This window comes from Cyphomyrmex costatus, unplaced genomic scaffold (assembly GCF_001594065.2).
Source record: "Cyphomyrmex costatus isolate MS0001 unplaced genomic scaffold, Ccosl1.0 scaffold18, whole genome shotgun sequence".
Classification (NCBI taxonomy): domain Eukaryota; kingdom Metazoa; phylum Arthropoda; class Insecta; order Hymenoptera; family Formicidae; genus Cyphomyrmex; species Cyphomyrmex costatus.
Genome location: NW_017275824.1, coordinates 233,892 through 258,560, shown reverse-complemented (window position 1 = coordinate 258,560; position 24,669 = coordinate 233,892). Strand labels below are relative to the sequence as shown.

General features: G+C 32.6%; 7 protein-coding genes across 18 annotated transcripts in view; 4 read left to right on the top strand and 3 right to left on the bottom strand.

The window, feature by feature from the left end:
* The window catches only part of LOC108772156 (ankyrin-3), an 89,122-nt gene extending 82,514 nt beyond the window's left edge, over nucleotides 1-6,608 (top strand). For 9 of the 10 annotated variants that reach the window (XM_018537639.1, XM_018537633.1, XM_018537632.1 and 6 more), the window contains 2 exons: nucleotides 4,235-4,313; nucleotides 5,875-6,608. In XM_018537639.1, coding sequence (XP_018393141.1) covers nucleotides 4,235-4,313; nucleotides 5,875-6,004 — 209 coding nt within the window. In that variant the 3' untranslated portion in view covers nucleotides 6,005-6,608. Of the gene's footprint in view, nucleotides 1-4,234; nucleotides 4,314-5,874 lie in introns of those variants that run through there. The other variant, XM_018537635.1, reaches the window with a different exon arrangement.
* Nucleotides 6,609-9,001: 2,393 nt separating this feature from the next.
* Nucleotides 9,002-11,283, bottom strand: eIF1A (eukaryotic translation initiation factor 1A). The gene is made up of 5 exons (XM_018537716.1): nucleotides 11,011-11,283; nucleotides 10,722-10,805; nucleotides 10,378-10,614; nucleotides 9,674-9,774; nucleotides 9,002-9,362 (listed from the first exon to the last, which is right to left on the bottom strand). Exons 1-5 carry the CDS (start codon nucleotides 11,024-11,026, stop codon nucleotides 9,357-9,359), a joined length of 444 nt encoding a protein of 147 aa, XP_018393218.1. The 5' UTR covers nucleotides 11,027-11,283; the 3' UTR covers nucleotides 9,002-9,356.
* A 1,002-nt stretch (nucleotides 11,284-12,285) lies between these two features.
* LOC108772220 (uncharacterized protein C6orf203 homolog) lies at nucleotides 12,286-13,290 on the top strand. The gene is made up of 4 exons (XM_018537715.1): nucleotides 12,286-12,533; nucleotides 12,664-12,809; nucleotides 12,932-13,004; nucleotides 13,101-13,290. The coding sequence occupies exons 1-4, from the start codon at nucleotides 12,339-12,341 to the stop codon at nucleotides 13,275-13,277; spliced, it is 591 nt and encodes a 196-aa protein (XP_018393217.1). The 5' UTR covers nucleotides 12,286-12,338; the 3' UTR covers nucleotides 13,278-13,290.
* Nucleotides 13,291-13,422: 132 nt separating this feature from the next.
* Nucleotides 13,423-18,261, bottom strand: mRpS31 (mitochondrial ribosomal protein S31). Of its 2 annotated transcripts, none has more exons than XM_018537713.1 (7): nucleotides 18,017-18,261; nucleotides 17,581-17,620; nucleotides 16,944-17,028; nucleotides 16,743-16,872; nucleotides 16,386-16,610; nucleotides 15,343-15,560; nucleotides 13,423-14,614 (listed from the first exon to the last, which is right to left on the bottom strand). In XM_018537713.1, exons 1-7 carry the CDS (start codon nucleotides 18,040-18,042, stop codon nucleotides 14,346-14,348), a joined length of 993 nt encoding a protein of 330 aa, XP_018393215.1. In that variant the 5' UTR covers nucleotides 18,043-18,261; the 3' UTR covers nucleotides 13,423-14,345. The 2 variants fall into 2 exon arrangements, with proteins under 2 accessions (XP_018393215.1, XP_018393214.1); XM_018537712.1 differs by having other exon boundaries at nucleotides 17,407-17,620; nucleotides 18,017-18,260.
* Nucleotides 18,262-18,905: 644 nt separating this feature from the next.
* On the top strand, nucleotides 18,906-21,355 carry Mtpbeta (mitochondrial trifunctional protein beta subunit). Its single transcript, XM_018537628.1, has 7 exons — nucleotides 18,906-18,960; nucleotides 19,277-19,445; nucleotides 19,595-19,970; nucleotides 20,141-20,315; nucleotides 20,411-20,691; nucleotides 20,773-21,078; nucleotides 21,177-21,355. Exons 1-7 carry the CDS (start codon nucleotides 18,906-18,908, stop codon nucleotides 21,219-21,221), a joined length of 1,407 nt encoding a protein of 468 aa, XP_018393130.1. The 3' UTR covers nucleotides 21,222-21,355.
* Nucleotides 21,356-21,413: 58 nt separating this feature from the next.
* Nucleotides 21,414-23,129, bottom strand: Ski6 (exosome complex component Ski6). Of its 2 annotated transcripts, XM_018537662.1 has the most exons (4): nucleotides 23,026-23,129; nucleotides 22,732-22,964; nucleotides 21,869-22,162; nucleotides 21,414-21,784 (listed from the first exon to the last, which is right to left on the bottom strand). In XM_018537662.1, exons 2-4 carry the CDS (start codon nucleotides 22,900-22,902, stop codon nucleotides 21,437-21,439), a joined length of 813 nt encoding a protein of 270 aa, XP_018393164.1. In that variant the 5' UTR covers nucleotides 22,903-22,964; nucleotides 23,026-23,129; the 3' UTR covers nucleotides 21,414-21,436. The 2 variants fall into 2 exon arrangements, with proteins under 2 accessions (XP_018393164.1, XP_018393163.1); XM_018537661.1 differs by lacking the exon at nucleotides 23,026-23,129 and having other exon boundaries at nucleotides 22,732-23,000.
* Nucleotides 23,130-23,439: 310 nt separating this feature from the next.
* Nucleotides 23,440-24,669, top strand: part of mus81 (mus81 structure-specific endonuclease subunit) — a 3,535-nt gene continuing 2,305 nt past the window's right edge. Inside the window, exons 1-3 of the mRNA XM_018537667.1 lie at nucleotides 23,440-24,040; nucleotides 24,116-24,329; nucleotides 24,423-24,635. Coding sequence (XP_018393169.1) covers nucleotides 23,520-24,040; nucleotides 24,116-24,329; nucleotides 24,423-24,635 — 948 coding nt within the window. The 5' untranslated portion in view covers nucleotides 23,440-23,519. The remainder of the gene's footprint in view (nucleotides 24,041-24,115; nucleotides 24,330-24,422; nucleotides 24,636-24,669) is intronic.

Here is a 24,669-nt window from a genome sequence, read left to right as displayed (position 1 = left end):
AAAAGCGTGTGCTGAGATCTTAACGCGCCTTTTCATGTTGACACTTTGCTCATTTTTAGCGTCAAAATAAATCACGTAATCAAAATTGACGATTCATAGTCATCGATATTATTCTTCCGATTTTAAACGGAGCCGTTACATAAATACTCAATTTTGCGGAGACAACACTTCGGATATGTAAGATTATTGTTTGTCCTTTTTTTTTTTCAACTGTTTGTCTGATCTCAGATATGCTCATAAAACATCAATATGGATCCGAAAATAGATTTCGTTTCAAATGCCTACTGTCTTTGCGGAAACTCGAATTAGCTATGTATTCCATCATATAATTATGATGTAATCATACTATATACCTACTTGAATATTACATGAAATATTTAAAGTTTATGAAAAATATGTATTTTATGCAGATAATATATTTGATTTATGCAAAATATGCATTTTATGCAAAATATCCATCAGTTAAATCTTTTTGCATAAATATCCGCAGTCTACAAATTATATATATGTAATAATATTATTATTAATATTACTATTATTATTATATTTTGTATCACGCCCTCTCTTGAAAAAAATCCTGTGGACGCCCATGCTTATAAAGAAAGCTTTACTTCGATCGAATGTCAGCGCAGTGATCTTAACAATTCCGGCGGACAATGAGGAAGATTGAAAAACGCGCAATGAGTGGTACTTATAAAACTGAACTACCTTCTGTCACACTGAAAGGTTCACTCTCTTTTGTACCAATATCGATAAATCATCGTTTATCTCGAGATAACAGGTAAACTTCCGCGATCGACGAAACAAGTTCCGCAAGCTTTCTTTTTTCTAGAGTACGACCTGCATGAGTATTGACATTGACACTCCCCCGCATGATTGCATCTTTGTATCGTACTTCTTAGTCTTAGTCTAGCCCGTAGTAGCTGTTTTGTTCTTGCGTAGTACTCCGTTGTCGGGGCACATCAATCGGGGATGATTTTCCCGCTCCCCCCGATCAATAGAAAAATATGTTTTATATCTAGTTGCACGTACCTTCGCCATACCAAAAAGAGCTCCCACTTTCCTGTTTCTCTTTATCTTTCGTTTTCTATTTTTATCTTCTTTCTTTTTCCTCCCTTCTTTTTCTATTTCCCTTTTGTTTTAGTTTTGAGAGTATCCTATATAGATAGATCACTATTACCCCTCTAGCTCTCTTCTGACAATAAGCAACTTAAGATAAAGCTAAAGTGTAGAGGGACCAACAATCGTGTTTTTTTAGTCACATTAGGATTGTTAGGCGAATCGTCATGTAAGTAATGCCTAAGTGTATGTATATGTATCGTGTCTATACACGTGTGCAAGCACAAGGTATGCAGCTTGCTTCGGATTCTCTCGATGTACGGATAAGTACACATGGCTATATCTCGAACGGCACCAAACTAGCTATCTTTTCGCTGCTATATGAGAGCGAGTTACGTTGCACCAACCGATATGCTGCGGCTTTTTAACAAGTCCACCGAATCCGACCCTTCCGATCCCGCAAAACTGCAAACATACGTTGAAGGGTAGTGCGAAAGGGACTAAGAACTGATATAACTCCGGCGAGTTTGGATTTCAGCACCATTTCGACGCATCGAAAGGCGGACTCCTCGGAATTACATCAGGTTTCAATCCCCAGATGGAGAACTGAGACAGAAGATATTCATTTCTTCCTCGCATCTCTTGAGTCTATAATCGTTCTTCTTTTATTAGTGATTTGCTGTTTGAACTGTAAACGCAATAATCATTTCGATAACGTCATTCGACATCCAAACGTTGATTAGCGCATGCCACGCGTGCTTTATTGATTCAGTATTCTTGAATACTTGAGTTTCCCCATTTATTCAGTACATTTTCTATTTTGACATCCCTTATGAAAAAGCAAATATTACTGATACAAAAATATTACAGGTTATTACTTATTATAGGAAATATTATAGGATATATCATTGAGAATATTACTGATAACTACACTGGCAGTAATATATTTTGGCAATGGTTTGAAATAATTATTGACGTTCTGTGTAGTTATTAGTAATATTCTCAATGATATCCTATAATATTTTCTATAATAAGTAATAAGTAATAATTCTGTAATACTTTCTGTGATATCCTGTAATACTATATTGCTATGTAATTGCCAGTAATATTTCTGTGTCAGTAATATTTGCTTTTTCATAAGGGATGCCAGACGTGAAGATCGACTCAAGTAAAATGATGTATCGTTGCTATGAAGAAGTCAAAATCTCCGCGAGAATATATTAATGTTACTTTTCGCATCAGGAATTAATATATCACCGAATTATTCGCAATAATAATAACAACACCAGCAACACCTGACCGTTCGTCTAACAATACTAACTAATGTAGTTTCTATGAAGTACGGGCTTCTATGAAATGGCTGCCAAATCTTATGAAACGTTTTGTGCAAAACTACGGTCAAAACCATAGGGCGGTAGACTCGCGTATGAAAATCGTGATTTCTGATAATTTCTCTTTATTTGAATTCCAGTACCTTCTTTACCTGAGAAAGATATATTTTTCGTCGTGCTCTCAAGTGTAAAAATATCTATACGGAGAGAATCTCTTTGATCTCATGTCTTCAGAGTTGTCATTGCTTCACTTCGTCAATGCCGTTGAGATCTCGAATCGATAATTCGTTTCTGTTACGGTATCGTATTTTCAAACTTTATCCGAATAAATATTATATTATACTATCCAGATGTATTTACAAATTGTCAAGAAACACCACTTTCAGTTTTTACCGTAGTATTATAATCTTTTGTTGTATCGAGAACGTTGAGTATCTACATCTTTTATATAAGACTAACTGCTAAATGCTTTGTTCAGCGGCTTTTATCAGCGCTTCACACGAGCTCGCTGCGCGTAGCACAATTGTACTGACAATGAGAAGAGTATTCTGGCATATTACTCAGTAATAATATCGCTGTACTTAATTAACTGAAGATCAACGAGCGTTTATTTCTAAGCGCTGTTACAATGCTGCTGTCTTCCTATGAAACGTAACTAATTTTTTTAAGCAAACCTAAATAGTAGAACAATTACTTAGACCTACATTTGTTTAATGTTGTACTCGTAAAATCAAAATTAATTCAATTTATAATTTTTAATTTTAGCCATATTCCAAAATTCACTGTTAATGCTAAAACTGTAATACGTAACGTAAACTATAAATTTTCAACGCTAGCAGTAAATTTGAAACACAACCTTTGTCAATTAGCATTTTTGCATTTGTATCCAATAGGATTTTATATCGAAAAGCTCTATTACGCTTCTAGATATAAAAAAAAAAATTGGATCTGTCGAACTACTATATAGGATTACCAAGTACCAGTAATATAACACAATTATTTTTTATCTTTTCGCACATGAAAATATACGGGGAAAATCGTTGTAAAATCGGCGAGGGAACTTCTCTTGAAAAAATGAGCAGAGGATGCAGCGAAGAATCATCTCGTCGATTGTACCACGATTTATTAGATTCCTTGTGATTAGTCACTATACGATTAAAAGGCCTATTCCGTAACTTAACGATATCGTTATATTAACGTTGCACAGGTTTTGTGTACCGCAAAATAGCTGCGCAACGATCATTTAATGATATCGTTAGAGTCGTTAAGAGTTACAGAATAGGTCCCTAAATTATAATTGAGACATAGGAATTCGGCCAAGTTTGAGACGATTTACAGCTTGTAGCACACGTGTAAAAGTAACTAGCATCACGAAAAACGAGTAGTGGACACAATAAAAGTTGTACAAGTGTATATATACATATATATGTACATATATATGTATATATCACGCGAGGTAATATTTGCCGTGATCTACGTGCAGAGGGAGATCTCATACGTGAGGAAAACGGTTGCATATAGTTTTGCTATTATAGTTGGGTGAAAATGCGTTATATATATTATATATACATACAACATATACATTATATTATGTATCGTCAAATGTTTAGCGGTGTTGTAACTTTTTTTATATGTGTCTAGTATTTTACCCCCTTGTTCTGGGCATGATGTAAAATTGAGATATATATACATATATATATGTGTATATTTACGTATATGCATATATATGTATACGATTCGTACTTGTTCTCTATGTAAAACATGCAGCAACGAAATAGCGAAACCTGCCGCATTAGTGAAGCGTATGAAGCAAGTGTTTGATTTGCTCTCATTTATTGTCGCAGAATCTGACTTTTTGCAACATAGCGAGCCATCCTTCATGGAAACGACAACGATCGAGGTGGATCCTGTCACTCAAGAAAGGTACGTACAAATTATGATCATTTTTCTCTTTTTTAACTTATTGAAGATAGGTACGTTGGATTATCGTCTCTGTGAAAAACAGACATTTTTTTACTTCTTTCACAACACTTCGTTTTGAAAATTATTTAAAACCTTTTCCTCATGCTGTATATATTAGGTGTACAAATTAATTCTCGGCTCTTTTTGACCAATTTTGACATTTATTTATAAAAACATGAATACAAACTCAATTTTCAAAGTAATCTCCCTCGCTATCTATACATTTTTTCCATCTCTCAGGCAACTACCGGATTCCAGATCGAAAAAATGATGGTGGCTTTAAATTAATAAATTTATCAAGGCTTTTTTCGACCTCTTGAACTGACTTGAATCGAGAATCAGTTAGGTGATGTTGTAGGGCTCGAAATAGGTGATAATCCAAAAGGGGCTAAGTCTGGAGAATACGCTGCATGAGGGAGAATTTTCCAGTCTAAATCGGAGATGGTTTCCAGAGTGTTTCTTGCTGTATGGGGCTGGGCGTCATCCTGCAGCAGTATCACTTATTTCCTTCTTTCACCAGTAAATGGCCTTTTTTCTTCAAGAGCGTCATTTACACAAATCAATTGTTGTTGATAGAGCTTAGCAGTCACGGTCTTGTCGGAGCAACTCATAATGGATCACGCCCTTCTGATCTTACCAAATGAATAGCAACACCTTTTTCGCATGGATGTCGGCTTTGCGATGCTCGTTATTGACGGCTCACTTGGACGGATCCATAATTTTCGCCTCTTAGAATTCTCATACAATATCCACTTTTTATCACAAGTAATAATTTTATCACAAGCAAAAAAATTATTTTTCTTGAACCTAGAGAGCAAGGAAAGAGCAGTATCGTGGCGTCTGCTTTTATTTTCGGGAATGAGCTCATGAAGGACTCATCGGGATTCCTTGCGAATCCTCTTCAGCTGTTTTAGGCGATAGGAAATGTCTTACTGGGTTACTTCAAGCGTATTTGCAAGTTTTAATTGCGTTTGGCAAGAATTCTCGTTCAAAACCTCCAACTCCACATCTTCCAATTTTTTTGGTTGACCATCAGGGTGTTTACAATCCTCAAGGTCAAAATTTCTCTCTCGAAACTGTTGGAACCATTTTTTACATGTACTGTACGATACAGTATTCTCGCCCAAAGCCGAACAAATCATTTCTTTTTCTTAGAGTCCCTATAGGGACTCTATACTTTTTCTCAACCGCGTTTTTTTTTAATTATAACTCGAAGAAAAGACAGTGCCTCAAATGTTGCTTTTCAAACAACATCGTGTTTACTGCTGATTTTTCAGATTATGTTCACATAGGAGGATCAAGTATTGTATTTTATTTTAAAGCTAAAAGATGGCACTTTAAAATGACTGCAGAGAGGGGGAGGGAGAGTTCAACTTAAACGGGTTTTCTGAAGTCGCTGAAAGGTAGAGGCCGAGAATTAATTTGTACACCTAATACATTGATCACGGCGCATGGAAAAACCAAAAAGTTGAAAGAAATTACATGTAAATGAATGTAATCTAAAAAAAATTATTTTTTGCAGTATAACGACAACTACCCGAACGGAAACGAGGACGATGTCATCCACGGGAACTAGTGGCACGGACGATTTGCGGGAATCAATGCAGAAGATCATGGACACGTTCATGTCGGAAGAGAGGAAGGATCATTAGGAATAACGTGCATGTTAAATTGAATTTGAGATGAAAAAGAAAAAATTGCCGTCGGGTTCTCGGCATTGATCCCCTCGTCGATTATTGAATTCTTTACCTTTGGAAGAAAGCACTTTGATGGCCCTCGGATTTGGCATGGAGCGAAGAATTTACGATCACGATAGGACCGGGGGCACATGAAGACGCTTGCTTCTTCGGGGTGCTGTCTTCTTTAAATCACACAAAAGCATGCACAATGATTTACTATCACGCTCATGGCCTATGCTTCGAGTTTGCTTGCCTTTCCGTTCCGCTCGGTTGCCTTATCTCTTTGCGTTCATCGGAATCTCGCAATCGAAGATGAATAATGATAATGATGATGACGATAATGATAATGGTGATGATGATGATGATGATGATGATGATGATAATGTATTTGCGTATGTCGTTGCTAGTTCGACTAGCCGATTCGCGCTAGTTTTTACTATGCCAACCCGTCCATGTATGTGCTTTTTCGTGTTATTTGAAGATATAATGCGAAATGGAAGGGAAAGAAAGAAGCAAGTATGGAGACGATGGGACATGTCGAGAAGAAACGCGAACAAAGCGGGAACGCGACAAGATATAAAATCGAATGAGCGATCTGCTGATATCAGCGTTCGTCTAGATCAATAAGATGCTCGTGAGAATAGTCCGTTTAAGCTTTAGGATGATTATACATCTCTCTATCCGCGCGCAATATATCGCTTAATAGATCGGCAATACATATACATATATCTATTCTTCATTAACACTTTCGGCAGTGGACATTTGACGAAGTTTCTGAAACCGAGAATAAAGAAATTTTTTATTATTACTGGATTCAAGTCGCGAGTTCAGGCACAATAAAAAAAACAAGCCGCGAGAGATACCAGACCATTGCGAGTACCGACCGTTGATTTGATTAACAGTGAGAAATGTTTTTATGCATCGGAACATATAATGTATAAATTTAACTTGTTTTAAAGGATATTTCTTAACAATTTTTAATTGTATATATATGATAATTTCTTAGCGTAACTTATATATATATATATTATATATATATATATGTATATATGTCCACGCACATATACATATATATATTTAAATAAATGTACTATGGATTGTAATAATTGTAAGGCGCTATAACAGGAGTATTTTATTTATATAACGAGTCCCTGGATAAATGTTACATGCTCGTTAATTATAATAAGCTCGATACGGTTATATTGTCAACGTTGTCATCCACGTGAACCAATGTAAACTGGATATAACATCTAAAAACCTGTTATAATGTAGGGATTATGTTGTCTAAAACCCGGACGATGCGAATTCGCGGTGTTAGCTTTCAGTGTACGACAATTTTGATGAGCGCAGAAAAGAAGAAAAATCATATAATATATAAATATATTTAAAAGAACAAAATTTAAATAAGCTATTCTATTAATGTATAATATATTGAAAGATATAATGATTATTTGCTATCTGAAGTTTATAAATTATTATCTATATAATATGACTGTTATACTACGTTTAATAGACTTGCCTAGAGCCTATCTGACCTAAGGACCAAAGGCACAATCACACACGCGCATAAAAATAAAATAATATGCTCCCATGTATTGTCGTAACATCTAGTACACAATTCATACGAATTCTGCGACGCTGGTACTTCAATGCTATCAATTATGTTTCACGATTTATTTCCCGAGAGGAAAAATATTTTGTATGTATCATTATACAGATACATATGTAGCTATACGTGATGATCGTATTACTTGGCATACAAATGATATGTTCCATGTGCAATATCAATGTACTTCATATTATTTTACACTACCGAGGATATGTAATACGAACGTATTGTTCTAAATCTAAACACATATAATATCTACGCTACTTATCATCAGAGCATTGATGTGCCAGGGTCAAATTGATGCTTTATATCTCACATACTTTTATACAAATTAATTTTTGTGGACAACATAATACGTCAAACAGTCGAGCATATTCTCTTTACACTAATTACATGTCCCTTCTCAATACTATAATGGCATTAAGCTATCATACAATGACATTGCATGGCGTCAAGTTATCAAAAAAGAGACTATAATTTACTATACTTACTATTATGTGATAGAAGTATCAGCGGCATAATAAATAAAATGTTGCATCAGAATTACAATGTCCTCTATAATGGAAAGATAAGGAAAGAGGACACCTGTTTCATTCTTTTATTTTATATTTGAACATTCAATAATCAAATCAGTCGCTATCTATTTGTCTGTATATTTTTCTTTTATCGAGCATTTTTTATCACTTTCAATTATTCTGTTATTAAAAAAAAAAAAATAATAATCAATATATTTTGGATGTGTGAACTAAATAGAACAATTTTACGTAAGTATACACTCTTCATATTATAAATATTTTTTTGTAAAGATTGCATAAATCTTATTTTTAGTCGATACGTTAAAAGGAAAGGCGTAGAAAAGTAAGTATTTTATCTCCATTTACACACATATATAATTTTATTTAATGAAAAAATTCAAATTCACAATTAAATTACTGTTTCGCTTTTACATTATAATCTAAACAACATTATCCGGAGTTTTTTTATTAAAACAATAAAAATGATACAAATAATTTACACATTTTCGTCGTTGCTAATACCAAATAATATCGAAATGCAGCAAACCTGTAATCTCTTTTCACAACGAAGAATAACATGCATTGAACAATTGCACTGATTACATAACAAAACGCATGTCCTAAGAATTAAATGTGGCACGTATTACGTGTTGTACTGAATAGCTATATTATTAACAACGTGTGTGTTAATCGATTGAAAGTACAATAAAAGAACGCTAAGATAGAAAGTTACAGAGAACTTATTCCTTTTCATGCGTCTTTTAATTTATTAATTTATATTCTAGTAATAGTTCTAAAATCTCATCAAAATTTGACAAATCTAATTGTACCTTACTTCGCTTCCTGAAAATCATATTTAATGAGACATTTCAACATACAAAAAAGTACTTACTGCATGATATATAGTGATATTTCATTTGCTGAATAATATATGTATGTGTGTATTTCACAAATAGGCAGATACATGATGTAAATAAAAAAAGAAAGTATATAAAGAAAAACAATTTATTAAGAAAAGACTATTCAAACTGGAACACGATATTACCATAAACTGATGATTTATTTGTAGATACATACAGTGAGATGAACTACTCAACAGAAGGAAACTTTGACATTGCATAATTGCATTTTTGAAATGAATGGATGTCCCCATGTACTTTCTCGTGATATTTATCTTTTTTATTATTTAAACTGCGGGTCATCAGATCTGTAAAAGCAATGGTATAGGATGAATTTAAAAACTCGCCTATATTCATATATATATATATATATTCATATATTGAATATAGTACTATTCAGTTTACTACTTACACTATAAAATACAATAAATAAACAATAAAAAATAAAAAAATATTGACTAAGTTTTTAAATTGCATTACATAAAAAATAAAACAAGTGTAGAAAAGCTAAAAGAAAACACAAAAAAGTATAGCATAAGTAGATAGAAAATATATTTAATTTTTAAATAGAAAATATATATAAATACAATTTTAAAAAATATATATATATAAAACTTACATTGTCAACATCATCTTCATCATCGTCGCTAATTTCATCCCCGAATTCAATGTCTTCATCAAATCCATCTTCCACGAAAGTTACTGTATCATTGATACGCACTAAGAGAAAATTTTAGAAAATACATAAAAATTAGAAAATATAAAACAGAAATTTTTACATAAAAAATTTTACTTGACAATTTATAAGATATATAAAATTATTAAGATAAACTAAATACCGATGAGAATAAGCCATTAACGGTCAAGCTAGATCTTGGAAGCTTCTAATATAATTTTTGTGTGAATTTATATACTATGTATGTACATAGATCTCTAAATGCGCGCCGAAATTTTTTTTCAGATTTACAAAAAAAAAACGCAAACTAATAAACTACCGCACTACTATCACAAGTTAAACTAACAATCTAACAATTTTGATGCACATTGCATCTTGGAAAAATATTACCTCGGCCAGGAATCAAATCCGGATCGTTTGCTTTACGCGCAAGTGTCCTAGCCAATTAGACTACCAAGGCTTTAGTAATATTCTTCGCAATAATCATATAAGTAGGAACCAACGTCTTTTTCCAAGCGACGTAAACAAACAATTTCAAAATTTTGATATAAAGAATTTAACCAAAAATTAGGCAAAGTCTACAAAACTACATTTTGCAATTTTCATTGCGTTTTTTACCAAGATATTCGTGATAGAATGCTACTTACCGGTTTCTGGGAACTCGCCATAAGTTTTCAAGTTACGTGCTTCGTCAGACGTATACTTCAATATAACGTCTGCCTTGGCATCCTGATAGTCTCGCAGTCCGATCAATATGATGTCTCCTTGATTAATCCATACCTTCTTCCGCAGCTTGCCTCGGATGTGACACAATCGTTTGACTCCATCAAAACACATAGCCTCTAACCTACCGTTGCCCAGCATTTTTGTCACTTGAGCGTATTCTGTGCAAAATAACGTCAAATAAGTCACCGATACTTGTTCCTGAGGACTTTCTGAGATGACGTTTCTGAGATGAAATCGCATCATTCACACCATGTTTTACTCTCACCTTGTCCATCTTCTTTGAACACCAGCTCTCTTTTTTCGGTCTCGTTCTCATTCTTCCCTCTTCTCCTATTTTTACCTCCCTTTCCTGCAAACAAAGTATGGCTTGCGTGATAATGCCACAGAATACATATAATAGAAAATATTTGAAATTTGAATCATCTCGAAGATGACGTTGACACGAATTAGGTTAAGTTAACACACGACATATTAGTGGGACAAAACGCGATAATTGAAAAATCGAGGATTTAAAACGGAAAGACAGACGCGGGATGAAACGAAGTTGCATTTACCTTTATTCTTTGGCATGATGCTCTAGCACAACTTCGAAACTTCTAGCACTTCTTCAAAAATCTTCACAAGTGTGGGTTGTGGAGTTCTGTCGTTCTGCGGAATTGTGACAGAGATGATCGATTGCGAACTGTGGAAAGTCAGCCTAAATGAAACTGCTCTTCGTTTCTCTAATTTTGATTTCTAAACGATTAATCTTCTCGTAATTTTCGATTAACAGATCAGTGAAAAAAAATGTGCACACAACGAACAAAAATTTACGGAAAACTTTGATTAACAATCAAGTTGATTTGGGAACTGTGTACATACTTCCGGCTTGCGCCTGGATGCGATGGACAATGAACGATGAGCGATATCCAATAAAAGCGATTTAGCTCACACGACGATGTAAAGCAGAGTTCTTATAGGTTATCGCTCGTCGCGCCTAGTGTGAATTAGGCATAAAGCTGGAAACACAAGAACAGGCAACAGGGAATAACGAGCCTTCCAATCAGAGCTCAGGGTATCGATCATGAAACTTTTTCCCTAGCGTGAATTGTGAAAAGTGAAAAATTTTATGTGAACTTGTAAAAAATGAAAATGTCACATAAAATGTGAAATTCAATCGAAAAACGGCAGCCCCACCGAACTGAAAGAAAGATAGCGCTTATCGATGGGATTTTTTGTAAAATGTCAAAGCAAAAGAAGGAATCGAAACTTTTATCGTTTTATAACGTAACGTTCATTCCAGAATTGATTGATGTCATTATATGTTAATAATTATATAATTATGTAAAAGTTAACATAATTACAAAAATTGTACAATTGAAAATGACATACATGTTATTAACTAACTTTTAGGTTAAGTTAAATAAATTAATTAATCTATTATCAGTTTATGTTGCTTTATCTATAAATAAAATAGAAAAAATTATTTGTACAAAGTTGATATAAAAATTGCATATCTATTTGTATGTACATAAAATTTCATATTTGTATAACAATAAAAACGTACTTTATTTCATAAATAAAGCTTTTATTGAGATACTGGGTGCGTTCATAGCGGATTCAAACTAGACACGTATGTTACTATATTATCTTAACTGTATAATACGCATGCGTAAAACTAAGCATTTTTTCCGTAAATTTCATGAAAAATTTACATGAAAGGAGATAAATAATTAATGCTTATATAATGTATTATGGTTGAAAAAATGCCTGTGTTTTACATTTTGAAATAAATACGATAAAAAAATAACTTGATACAAAAAAATATACATGTTCGCTCCATTGTGAAAGAGGTTATCTAACCAACAGATAGATATTTCATATTGTAATCGTACAAGTTGTTATGTTATCCAAAGTGACAGTTAATATTATTAGGAGATCGATATGTTACAGTACGCGTACGCTTTGTCGCTTACGAGATCCTTTACAATCGAATCTCTTATTGTGCAGCGATGATGCAAAACAGACTAGTGTACAAAATCATTGTCATTTGTACATAGCAAAAAGATTCAAGTCCAAGAAGAAAACTGTTAATATTGTAATTAATAATGTATAATTTATTTAGCTACTTTTCCTTAATATAACCGACTTAATGTCTTTTGCTTTTTTGTCCCTTTGGCAAACTTTTAAACACAGATGAATGTATTCTCTTTGGAAATATATTGCAGAAGAAAGATAAAAATGAGGATTCTGATGAGGAAGAAGACAAAGACGATGAGGAGGAAGCTCCTGTAGGTTCAAAAGTTATCAAAATAAGGGCAGCTTCTATTCGTTTAGATGCCATTTCCAAAGCTGGATTTGGAATGGCTCGCAAGTATGTCTAATTTTATTTTGATTTATGTATTTATGTATTTGCATAAATATAATATATTACTTCATAATTTACATTTTTATTTAAATCTTATTTATTTTACATTTTCCTTTTTTTTTTTTTAGTAAAATTGAAGAGGCCTTTTATGCAAGCAAAATTCGTATAAATGGAAATAAAGTATTAAAGAAATCTAAAGAGGTAAGTTTATCATTTTTGCAATAAAGCTGAATGTTTAATCTAGTCCTACTAAAATTATTTTTGTAATTTGTATACATGAAATAATTGTGGTAACAGATGAAAATAGGAGATGAAATCGATTTAATTTTACATCAAAGTGTGGATAATCCTGGACTGCTAGTTGTAAACAGAATTATGGTGTTATCAATGGATCCTGTAAATGATGGTATACAAATAAAATTATCTATAGAAAAAAATTTATTAATTGAAGATTATGGGGATCCATATTTATAATCTGAAGTTGAATTTTTTTGCATGTCGATAATAAAATTACATATTATACATAATAAAGATATTATATTAAAAAAAATTTTTATTTACTAATTTAAACCCTTAATCCCTATTAAGTTATTTATGTTATATTTATAATATACTCGTATTTATGTATAGATATGTGAAAGAAGAAATTATTAAAAAAAAATAAGTACATTAAAATTGTGAAATACACTAACACATGGGCAACTTGAAAAGTTTCTCACACAAAGATAGCGCGCGTATCGCAAAAAAGACAATGGCCAAAAAGTACATCATCTTCATGGTGTTTACTTCTAACACTGTGATCATCTTTTATGGTTGCTGTCAAATTTCCAAACAATTGCGTCCATTAATCATTTAGTTACAGGCAGTCAAACAAAGCAAGTCAAATATTTTTTCAACGATGGATAAAAAGAGTTTCTCTCTCTCGTGCAGTGATAAAACACTACTTTTTGAAAAATCGAAGCAATAGACTTCGTCTGGTAAACCGGCCCCAAAGAAAGCTAAGTCAGTTCCATCAGCTGGGAAGAAAATGGTCATTATTTTTTGGGATTCTAAAGGCATCATCCACATCGACTACTTAGAAAAAGGAAAAACAATTACGGGAAAATACTATGCTGAGCCGTTTTGACAAAGAATTGAAGGAAAAACGCCCTCATTTGGCCAAGAAAAAAAGTGTTGTTCCATCACAATGCATCGTTCCATTCATTCACAATTGCCACTGCAAAATTGATCGAATTACGATACGAATTGCTGCCTCATCATCCATCATACTCTCCAGATTCGGCCCCATACGACTTCTTTTTGTTCCTAAGATTTGGCTCAAAGGAAAGAAATTCGCGTTGAATGAAGTGCCAGGAACGTCTATTTTGCAGAGTTTCAGCTATCGTACTTTTTGGACGGCTTGAAAAAATTAGAGCACCGCTGGACTAAGTGTATTGAATTAAAAGGAGATTATATTGGCAAATAAAATAAAACTTTTACGAAAAAATGTTTTCTTTCTGACTTAAAAAACTTTTCAAGTTACCCACGCGCGTATATGTCATTTTATTCTATAATTTCTTTTATTTTGTCAGAGAGTGGCTGATGAATTGCTCCTACTTCTTGCAACAGGTCTTGTTTAGATTCAAAATATTCTTTATACCACATAATATGTGCAATTTTCTCTTCAACTGTCAAGTATGGATTCTTTGAAAGTCCAGTGCACACTAATTCCATAAAATGACGAATTGGTCCTGATTTAGGACACCATCCCTTCAAATGACGTTCCATAAATACATGTTCTGAGAAATGAACATTGTGCTCTTCTTCCATCCCTGAAATATATAGAAATAATTAAACTTAAAATGTTTGTAATAAGGCTCAATATGTTTTTAACAACTAATATAGAGAAACAGAGCAATGGACCAATAAATTACGTTAAAAATCTTTTTGAATTCATTTAATATATTCGCCATTCGGGACGAAACGCCATAATTACGTGATATTCTTCACAATATATTAAATGAATTTAAAAAGATTTTTAACGTAATTTATTGGTCTATTGCCCTGTTTCTCTATATTACTAATTAAACTTAATTTTTTTCAAATTTCAGAAGAACATAATATACAGGGTGTACCAAAAGTCTGGATACACCTAAATATCTCATAAACGACATAAACAATGCATTTTAGAAAAAAATGTTTCAGACAAAAGTTGTAAAGCTTAAAAAGACGCATTCAACGATAGTAGTTATTTGACCTAGGATGGCGTTGTCACATCAACGTCAACTTAATTTTCTTATACGTGTTTTGAAAACATCTCGACTTAACCTACAAGAATCTGAAATAAAAAGTAGGATGTTCCATTTAAAAAAATTAAGTTGATCTTGATGTGATCTTGACAACGCCATCCTAGATCAAATAATTACTATCGTTGAATGTATCTTTTTAAGCCTTGCAACTTTTGTCTGAAACATTTCTTTCTAAAATGTATTGTTTATGAGATAATTAGGTGTATCCAGACTTTTTTGATACACCCTGTATAAGTATGTATATTAAAAACCTTGTTCATTGTCAATAGGAAATTTCCATAATTTTCCTTGCTCCGTCCAAAGAATTAGTTCTTGAAAAATATTGGCAGGTGGATAAGTTGTCAATGCTTTTAATTCTCTTTGTTCTAATGACACCCATGTTTTTAATTCCGGTATATTTGGTGAAGCAGCATTCATATTTTCAAAAATGTTACTAGGCTTTCCATTCCACAAATCGATATTTTTGAATCTATCATATAAAAAAATAATCAATTAATAATTATACATTACATATACAGGGTGTCCTGAGAGTTTCTTCCAATCGCTTTTGTGTAAATAAAGCGGACTAAACTGATTCAAAAAGTTGTAGTATAACAATTATATTTCTCTTAGAGCGATTTTGGGTCTATAAATAACCATTATAAATGATTAAAATTATTTTTGGTTGGGAATAACCATTACTGATGACGGACATTGTTTTTGGTTACGAATAACCATTATTAGTGTCGGAAATTGTTTTTGATTATGAATAGCCATTACCGATAACCATAATTTTATTTCGGTTATCCAAGATCTCTAAACTATATGCAAACTTTGTTGGGTCCCGGCAAGCGTTGTAATAAAATTGGTAATATAAAATCGATAATAACAAACAGAAAACATGTTCATACTTGATATTGCTTGCCAGGAAAGTTTGTATATAGTTTGGAGATCTTGGGTAATCAAAATAAAATTTTGATCATCGATAATGGTTATTTGTAACCAAAAACAATTTCCAACATGAGCAATAGTTATTTCCAACCAAAAATAATTTTAATCATTTATAATGATTCATAGCTAGAATACATAAAAGTTGATACGTTATGGATAATATGTTTATTGAACAATTTCTTTAATATTCGGTGATGATTTTCCCTATGAATAAATACCAACTTCTAATCAATTATTTTTTTAGATGAAATTTTTATAATTGTTATTTTCGGTCTCTCTGATAAATAATAATTTATATAAATGACTAAATTTAATCTCTATATTATATAATAATAATTAATAATAATTAAATTTCTTGCAATACCTGGCACGAGGTATTTTTTTATCAGTATCCTGTAACTTCTCTTTAGATGCTTTAACACTATGTAATAACTGTCTTGCTATACTATCTTCAACTACTTTCTTTACTGGTTGCTTATTATATTCATCCAGCAGGGATTGTATTATAGACCTTTTTTCTAAATGTTTATCTTCAGAACTTTTTTGCTTATCGTATTTTGGCAATTGTCGAACATTCTTCTGCATTTTACTGTTAAATTATATTATAAAAATGTTTTATAAAAAAAACTTGTAGAATTACAATATACATACATACGCATGCACACAACTATATAGAACACATATAATTTATTGTATTTAATGACACAATTAATCTACATACGTGCTTGCCTGTTCTTTCAGTGTTAATATTCTAGATGCAAGAACTTTTTCAAGCAAATCTGATGTTGTTTTGGTTTTATCTCCACCAAGCCTGTTGGCCACATCTTCTACCGCGCTTATTATTTTCTTTTCTAAAAAAAAATAATTTAATACATCAAGCAAGATGTGAACCTATACAAACATGGATTATGAACAAAGTTACCAAAAGGCATATGTTTTTTATTCGAATTATCCTTCTTATTTTTAGGCTGTATGGCAACATCAATAGTTTTCTGTGTATTTTTCCCCTAAGAAGACAATAAAAGATGTCTTCATTAAAGTATACTAGCTTATGTTTGTCTCTACAAAATATCTCATTATATGTTATTTTTAATTATATCAACATTTTACTTCAAAATATAACAATTTAACATAATTATTATTTAAATACTCAGTTTGATTATTAAATGCAATAATTTAAAGAAAAATTAAATAGAACATTATTTAAAAAAAAAAGTTTTTATTATTTTTTTCAAAATAAGAATTCTCATTGTGGATATCTCTATATGATTTACTAAAAAAAAAAAGAGTAAAATAATAAATATTCTTAATAGAGATAAAATAATATGTTCTGGATTTAACAGAACTTAAAAATAAATATTACACAAAAAAATCTTATAATTTACTTTTATTATATTATTCAAAAAGTTTTCCAAATCATATTTGTTATTTGATGTTGTACTTGTAGAACTTGCACTTTTAACATGTGTTGCTGTTGGTTTTGTTTTTTCAGAATCAGAATCAGATGAATCTGATGAAGATGACGAAGATGAAGAGCACAATCTCGTGGAAATATTTACCCATTGAAATAATATTCTACTTGAAGATCTTATTTTGCATCTGCAAAATATATTTCTTGATGTAATATCAAAATTATAAATTAATAGTATTTCGTATAAAATACTATTGATACAAGTCTTAAAAATGTAAATCAATAATGATATACTAATCATTTTATGCAGTATAACTGTATATATCTATATATAAAAAAATAAAGATCATCTACTAGTCTAATATATAAATTTTAAATGATACAAATTATGTAAAATATAAATGAAAAAGTACACTATATAACTCATTATCCTTAAGGATATATAATATTACATAATGTTTAATTATACAATATTTTATTATTTTATCGTAATAAAATTTTATACATTAAGCCATAAAAAACTTTCTCAACAAATATCTTAATACATTTTTAACATGTTTCAATCTTGGTGCAAATGTACTTACTTGGATAATATGTGTAAGGGCAGCATATTTGCATATAAATATTTTACAACTAACGGTATAACCTAAATTCCTGCCGTCGGGCTCAGTCAAGTGATATAATTTTCAAGTCTAATCAGTGTATGTATGTATATATGTACATACACAGCTTCTTCTTCTATATATTATTGGCCCAGGTCTTCGTCGACGAGGTAGACGAATATAATGCATGACGCATAAGAGAATCAAAATGCTTCTCTTTCGTGAAGTGGGAGGAAAAGAAGGACTCTGATTGGCTGATTCTCTTATGCGTCATGCAAAAGTGTGTGCTGCGGCCATGAAGGAAGATATAAGGAGACTCCACTCGGTCTCGCCAGTCTACAAGACATGAACCCATTTTAGGTTTCGAGTTCCGTTTCCGATTCTCGACACTCGCAGCGCTCGTGAATTTAGTAGTGCTGCGCATAATGAGTGCGAGTAAGAGAAATGATCATTTCTCTTACTCGCACTCATCAGAATCGGAAGCTGAACTCGAAACCTAAAATGGGTCCACTTTTATTTTACGGAGTGGAGTCTCCTTATATCTTACTTCCTGGCTGCGGCTTTTACTGTACAGAAGTTTTCCTTTCCCTTTCCCCCCCCCCCCTCCCCTTTTTGGGAAGCATTTTTCAGTTGAGCGACTTTTGGACGACACTAGTGCCCTCCATCGGCGACGACTCCTGTCAAGTATCTGGCAACCTTGCTAGATTCATGATAGTTGAAGAAAATTAAAACAGACGTCATCAGGAACGGACATACATATGTTGCAGACCAAAGTCCAGCGCTTTGTGATTGTTGTTTCTCTGAGAGATTTTCGGTGACACATTAAATATAATTGGTAAAAGAACCGTGTCAATATCGTATCTCACACAATATGTTCCCTCTTCTGAAAAATTGTCTTATTGCAAGACAAGGAATTATTAATCATGGTACGGAGAATAATGTTTTTCTTATAAGAGTATAATTAAATATTAGAATTAAAGTGTTACTGGTACAAAGTCCATAGAGAATGAATATCAAGAATAGTATATTTAGACTTGACTTGATTTTCTCTTTGCGATATGTAATTACACACAATTAATTATATTGTTTATATGTGGTATATACACACTTCTGTAGTATTCAAAATTTAAATTTATATCTGACTATCTTAAATAATATGTGTTTGTATTTTCTAAATTTGCTCTGTATTATTTAATAAATTGTCTGTATAAATACATATTTCTTAAATTACTATTTTAACAGAAGCTTTTTCTCGTTGTTTTGGAATTTCTATAAATAAGGCATATTCTACGAGAAACGACAATGCTTCAAAAAATATTGTATTTGTTGATGGAGTACGAACTCCATTTTTACAATCTGGAACTGATTATAAGAAACTCCTGGCTTATGATCTAGCAAGACATTCGTTGGTGTAAGTCATTACATTATCAATATATGTCAATATAAATAATCACAAATATAACTCCAAATATCTCTTATAAAGTAGCTTTAAGAAATTAAATATATCTTTTAATTACAAATGTTAATTGTAAAAGTAAATTATATTTTATTAATTTATAGGAGTTTGCAAAAGAAGATTGGGTTTTCCAAGGAAATAATTGATTATATAGTTTATGGCACAGTGTTGCAAGAAGTGCGTACTTCCAATATAGGGAGAGAAGCTGCTCTAGCTGCGGGATATAGTGAGCACACTCCTGCACATACAGTAACAATGGCTTGCATTAGCAGCAATCAGGCTATTACCACTGGCATGGGTTTAATCGCATGTGGTGTTTATGATGCTGTTATAGCAGGAGGAGTAGAATTTATGTCAGATATTCCAATTCGACATAGTCGATCCATGAGATCTCTGATGCTGCAAGCTAATAAAGCAAAAACTTTACCAAATAAATTAGCTCTCTTGGCCAGTATCAGACCAAATCATTTCATACCAGATGTAAGTTGATGTATGATCTTTCTATATATATATATGTTTTTTTTTTTTAGAAAATATGTTTTGTATAAAAATATTATAGTTATAAATATATATATATATATATATATAAAATTAATAGAACTCTTCTTTCCTCGACTTTTTAAATACCTTATAAGAATTTGTCTATGTAGCTACCAGCTGTGGCAGAGTTTTCAACAAATGAAACTATGGGACATAGTGGGGATCGTTTAGCAGCAGCGTTTGGTGTAACACGTAAGGAACAAGACGATTACGCATTGCGTTCTCATACATTAGCTGCGCAAGCGCAGCAACAGGGACTGCTGTCAGACGTAGCTCCTTATAAAGGTGGATTAATGCTTCAATATTTAATTTATACGTTTGTATTTAATTTATTCAATATTTAACTTTTATAAGTCTTATTTTATTTTTGTGTATTGCAGTTCCAAATGTTGATAAAGTTGTCGATAGAGACAATGGCATTCGCGTATCTACGGAAGAACAATTGGCAAAGCTGAAACCTGCGTTTGTTAAACCTTATGGAACAGTTACTGCAGCCAATGCCTCTTTCTTGACCGATGGTGCATCGGCAGCGTTAATAATGAGCGAAGAGAGAGCTCTCCAACTTGGCTTGAAACCCAAGGCATATTTGCGCAACTTTACTTATGTGTCTCAAGATCCAGTTGATCAATTACTTCTAGGACCATCATATGCAATCCCAAAAGTATGCAATTTCCATCATTATATTATTACATATTATTTATGTAACTGCATAATATAAAATTTATATAAATCACACTTGCAGATTCTGGATAAAGCAAAATTAACTTTGAAAGATATAGGAGTATGGGAAATACATGAAGCGTTTGCTGGACAAATTTGTGCTAATCTGAAAGCAATGGATTCTGATTTGTTCGCTCAAAAGTATTTAAAGAGGAGTTCGAAAGTCGGTATACCGGATTTAAATAAGTGGAATGCTTGGGGAGGATCTTTGTCGATCGGTCATCCATTTGCTGCCACTGGAGTACGATTAGCGACGCACACTGCCAACAGACTTATTAAAGAAGATCAACAATTTGGACTTATCTCAGCTTGTGCTGCTGGTGGACAAGTAAATAAAGATTTATATTATATATAATGCAATAGCTTTTATAATCTTAAATTTTCTTTTTCCTTTTTGAATTTGTAATTTTAATATTTTTTTTGTAGGGAGTTGGTATGATCATGGAACGATATACTGGTGCTACAATCTAATTTCACTTTTCAAGGAATATACATTTGATAAAAATAGACATTAATTAACAGAGAAATAGTGATTTTTCTACTCGAGAGAAACATTTAAAATTGTGAAATTGTTCTTAAGAAAGCAATTTTTTTTATTAATTAGATAGAAGTTTATGTACAGAAAGATAATTAAATTATATAAAAATCTCTTATACATATGTGAAATATAAGCGTTCCGTTTTTTCTTAGTCAAGTGAATTGTGCAAAAATGAAGGCAACAGATTTGCAGTTAGATGATGCCTTACGCCATGGTCCAATATATTCTTTACATCCTGGCAACCTTTTAACGCACGTTGCTTGAGTGCTTCCAAACATGACAAATGTAATCTTTGACCTGCTCCGTGCGCTACTACTATCAAACCATTCCCATCTACTTCAACATCATTATTCATTTCTGATAATGCAACAACAGACAAGGTAACTCCTGGCGAACATTCCTCTACATAGTTAGCATCTAATACTCCTGTGACTGAAGTTTTATCTTCTACCAACGGTTTGTTAACGAGAGTTATGCTACAGCCAATGGCATAGTTCTGCAATTAGAAATTTATTTTGCATACATTGGTACAGTTTGCATTCTGTTTCAAAAGAACAAAATTGTCTCCTTAGATATTAACCTTGATTGGAATTCCTGCATCAATTAACGCAAGCGTTGCAGCATTTACGGATGCACAATAATCACTGCCATCAACCTGTAAAACTTCTACGAAGACATCAATCTGAGAGCGTGGATACAGTTTCAAGTGTATTATAGCTTCCATGGCATGGCGTAATTGTGCTGACCTCTCTTGCGATTTCCAATCTCCTCTCGGTCTTCGCTTTCGTTCGCCAGAAGTAAAACTAAATACAGCCATGCTGTACTGACAATTTATGATAGCCTTTGTACTGTTCCTTGATGCACTACTCCTTGACTAAACCAAAAAAAAAAAAATATAGATATTATGGTATATCTCAAGATAAATGTCAAAATAAAAATTTAATAATTTAGATAAATATTCAGCCCAAAAAAAAAACATTTATGCTTTAAATGGAAAAATAAGATGATTATAGAAAAGTAAAAAATAACAGTTATCACCATGGTATTTCCTAATCTTTAACAGTTATAATTACAAATTCTTAGGCTTGGTTCCATCAATATGACATTAACTTTAATCTCAGTTCTCTCAATTTAGTCTTTATATTTTATTAATTTTAAAATCTAAAAAAAGATAAACAGTAAATTAAACCTAGATTAAAGTTAAATATTACAGTGGTGGAACCAGACTTTTAGCCTTTATAATTTTTTTCAACCAAAATGTATAAGTATAATTACTAGTTCACTTTTTATAGCAATTGTGGAAAATGTTTTAATACTGAAGTAAAGGTGTAATGGAGAGTAATCCTCTCAAAAATCGATGAAAAAACGCGTCGAATGAGTATAATTTAATTAATTTTTGAGAGGGTTGCCCTCCATTGCACCTTTACCAAAACTGATTCATACCTGACGAGGACCGTACACTGCTGCTAAAACCTTTGTGTTGCCATGCTCTATGTATGCACTGCCATCGGCCTGCCCAAATACTCCCATCCGTATACGGATTTGCCTCAATTCCAATGCTCGTCTGCCGTCAACGCGAAGTCCACCTTGATCGATTTCCTGATCTAGCTCCATTGCAGTGATACGATTTCTAACCCGCGTCCCGCTTGCAGCTTGCAGATGTGGAGGCTACGGCGCTACGGGAACAGAGAATAAGAATTTCAACCTATCAGAAATCATGTACTATGGAATACACACTGTTTATTCCACAATATATAATTTCTGATAGGTTGAAATTCTTATTCTCTGTTCCTTTTACTGCGCAGCCCTAACGATTAATATCTCAGTTCGCGGGGCAGAGCGACGCTTGGCGACGCTTTTTTCTGCCAGATTCTTTCATTTTATGCATGAAGGAAGATATAAGAAGGAGACTCCACTCAGTCTCGCCAGTCTACAAAATATCCATTTTATTTCGAGTTCAGTTTCCGATTCTCGACACTCGCAGCGCGGCAGCGCTCGTGAATTTAGTAGTGTTGCGCATAAATTCACGAGCGCTGCGAGTGTCGAGATTGTCGAGAATCGGAAACTGAACTCGAAACCTAAAATGGGTCCACTTTTATTTTACAGAGTGGAGTCTCCTTATATCTTCCTGATTTTATGGAAAAACGCGTCGAATGAATATAATTTCATCGATTTTTGAGATGATTACTCTCCATTTGACCTTTACCAATATTTAATTTACGTACTCGGAAATGAAGAGGATTAAAATTGTGCTAGACAGGCCGAATCGCCTGTTCGAAAGTTGGTTAGAAGAATGGAGAAACGAAGCGGTATTCCGAAACTCAGAGCTGCATGATCATTTTGCAAAGGCTTTAGATTCATTGAAACGATATCCGCTACCGCTGGAGTCTGGTAAGGAGTGCATAATCTTACAGCACTTTGGTACAAAGTTATGTTTGATGCTCGATAAAAAGCTAGAGGAGTACAGGAGACAGGAATCCATCAGAACAGTTGATGCTTGTGTCTTCAGGACTGGTAGTAGTAATGAAGATCATACAGCCACGTTGAGAAGGAAATCTGTAAAAGATTGTCAATTAGTTGAAGTACAGGAGAAGACTAGGGTATCTAAACAAACTAAAAATACCAAAAAGAATGCTCGGGAAAGATTGATAAATGCAAATGACATTGCTTCAAAAAAAGCTAATAGGCAAATTTCCTTTAAATCGAATACTTTTGATATTATATTATTAGTGGATACTCAAGAAACTTGTGGGTGAGTATTTATGGTATACTGCAACTTATACTGTCAACTGTAAAAAAAACTTTAGCTATGTGGGATATATTCCAGTGGAAAAATGAAGCCTCAGCACAATGCCACGATTATGGAGTTGACACAGCTTAAGGTATTGTTTGAAGTACATCGTTTAAAGATTGGTGATTTCACGTGGATAGCCAGATGTCGAAAAACTAATGATGAATTGATTATACCTTACATAATAGAACGGAAGCGAATGGATGATTTAAGTGCAAGTATTGTGGATGGAAGGTTTTATGAACAAAAGGTAACGTATAGGAGTGCAATTATCTTTTGGTACATCCTTGATTTTCTGCATATTTGATTATTCACACATACATATATTCTTTATATATTTCAGTTTCGATTAAAGCAGTCTGGTATTGAGAATTTGATGTATATAGTAGAAAATATTGATAAAAATTCCCGATATTCTGTATCACTCTCCTCATTGTTACAAGCTTCTATAAATTGTCTGGTACAAGACGGCTTTACTGTAAAATATACAAGAAATCACAAAGATTCTATGTTATACTTATCATATATAACAAAGATTTTAATCCAAATTTATAAGGTATGCATAAATACTGTATAATTATATATATATA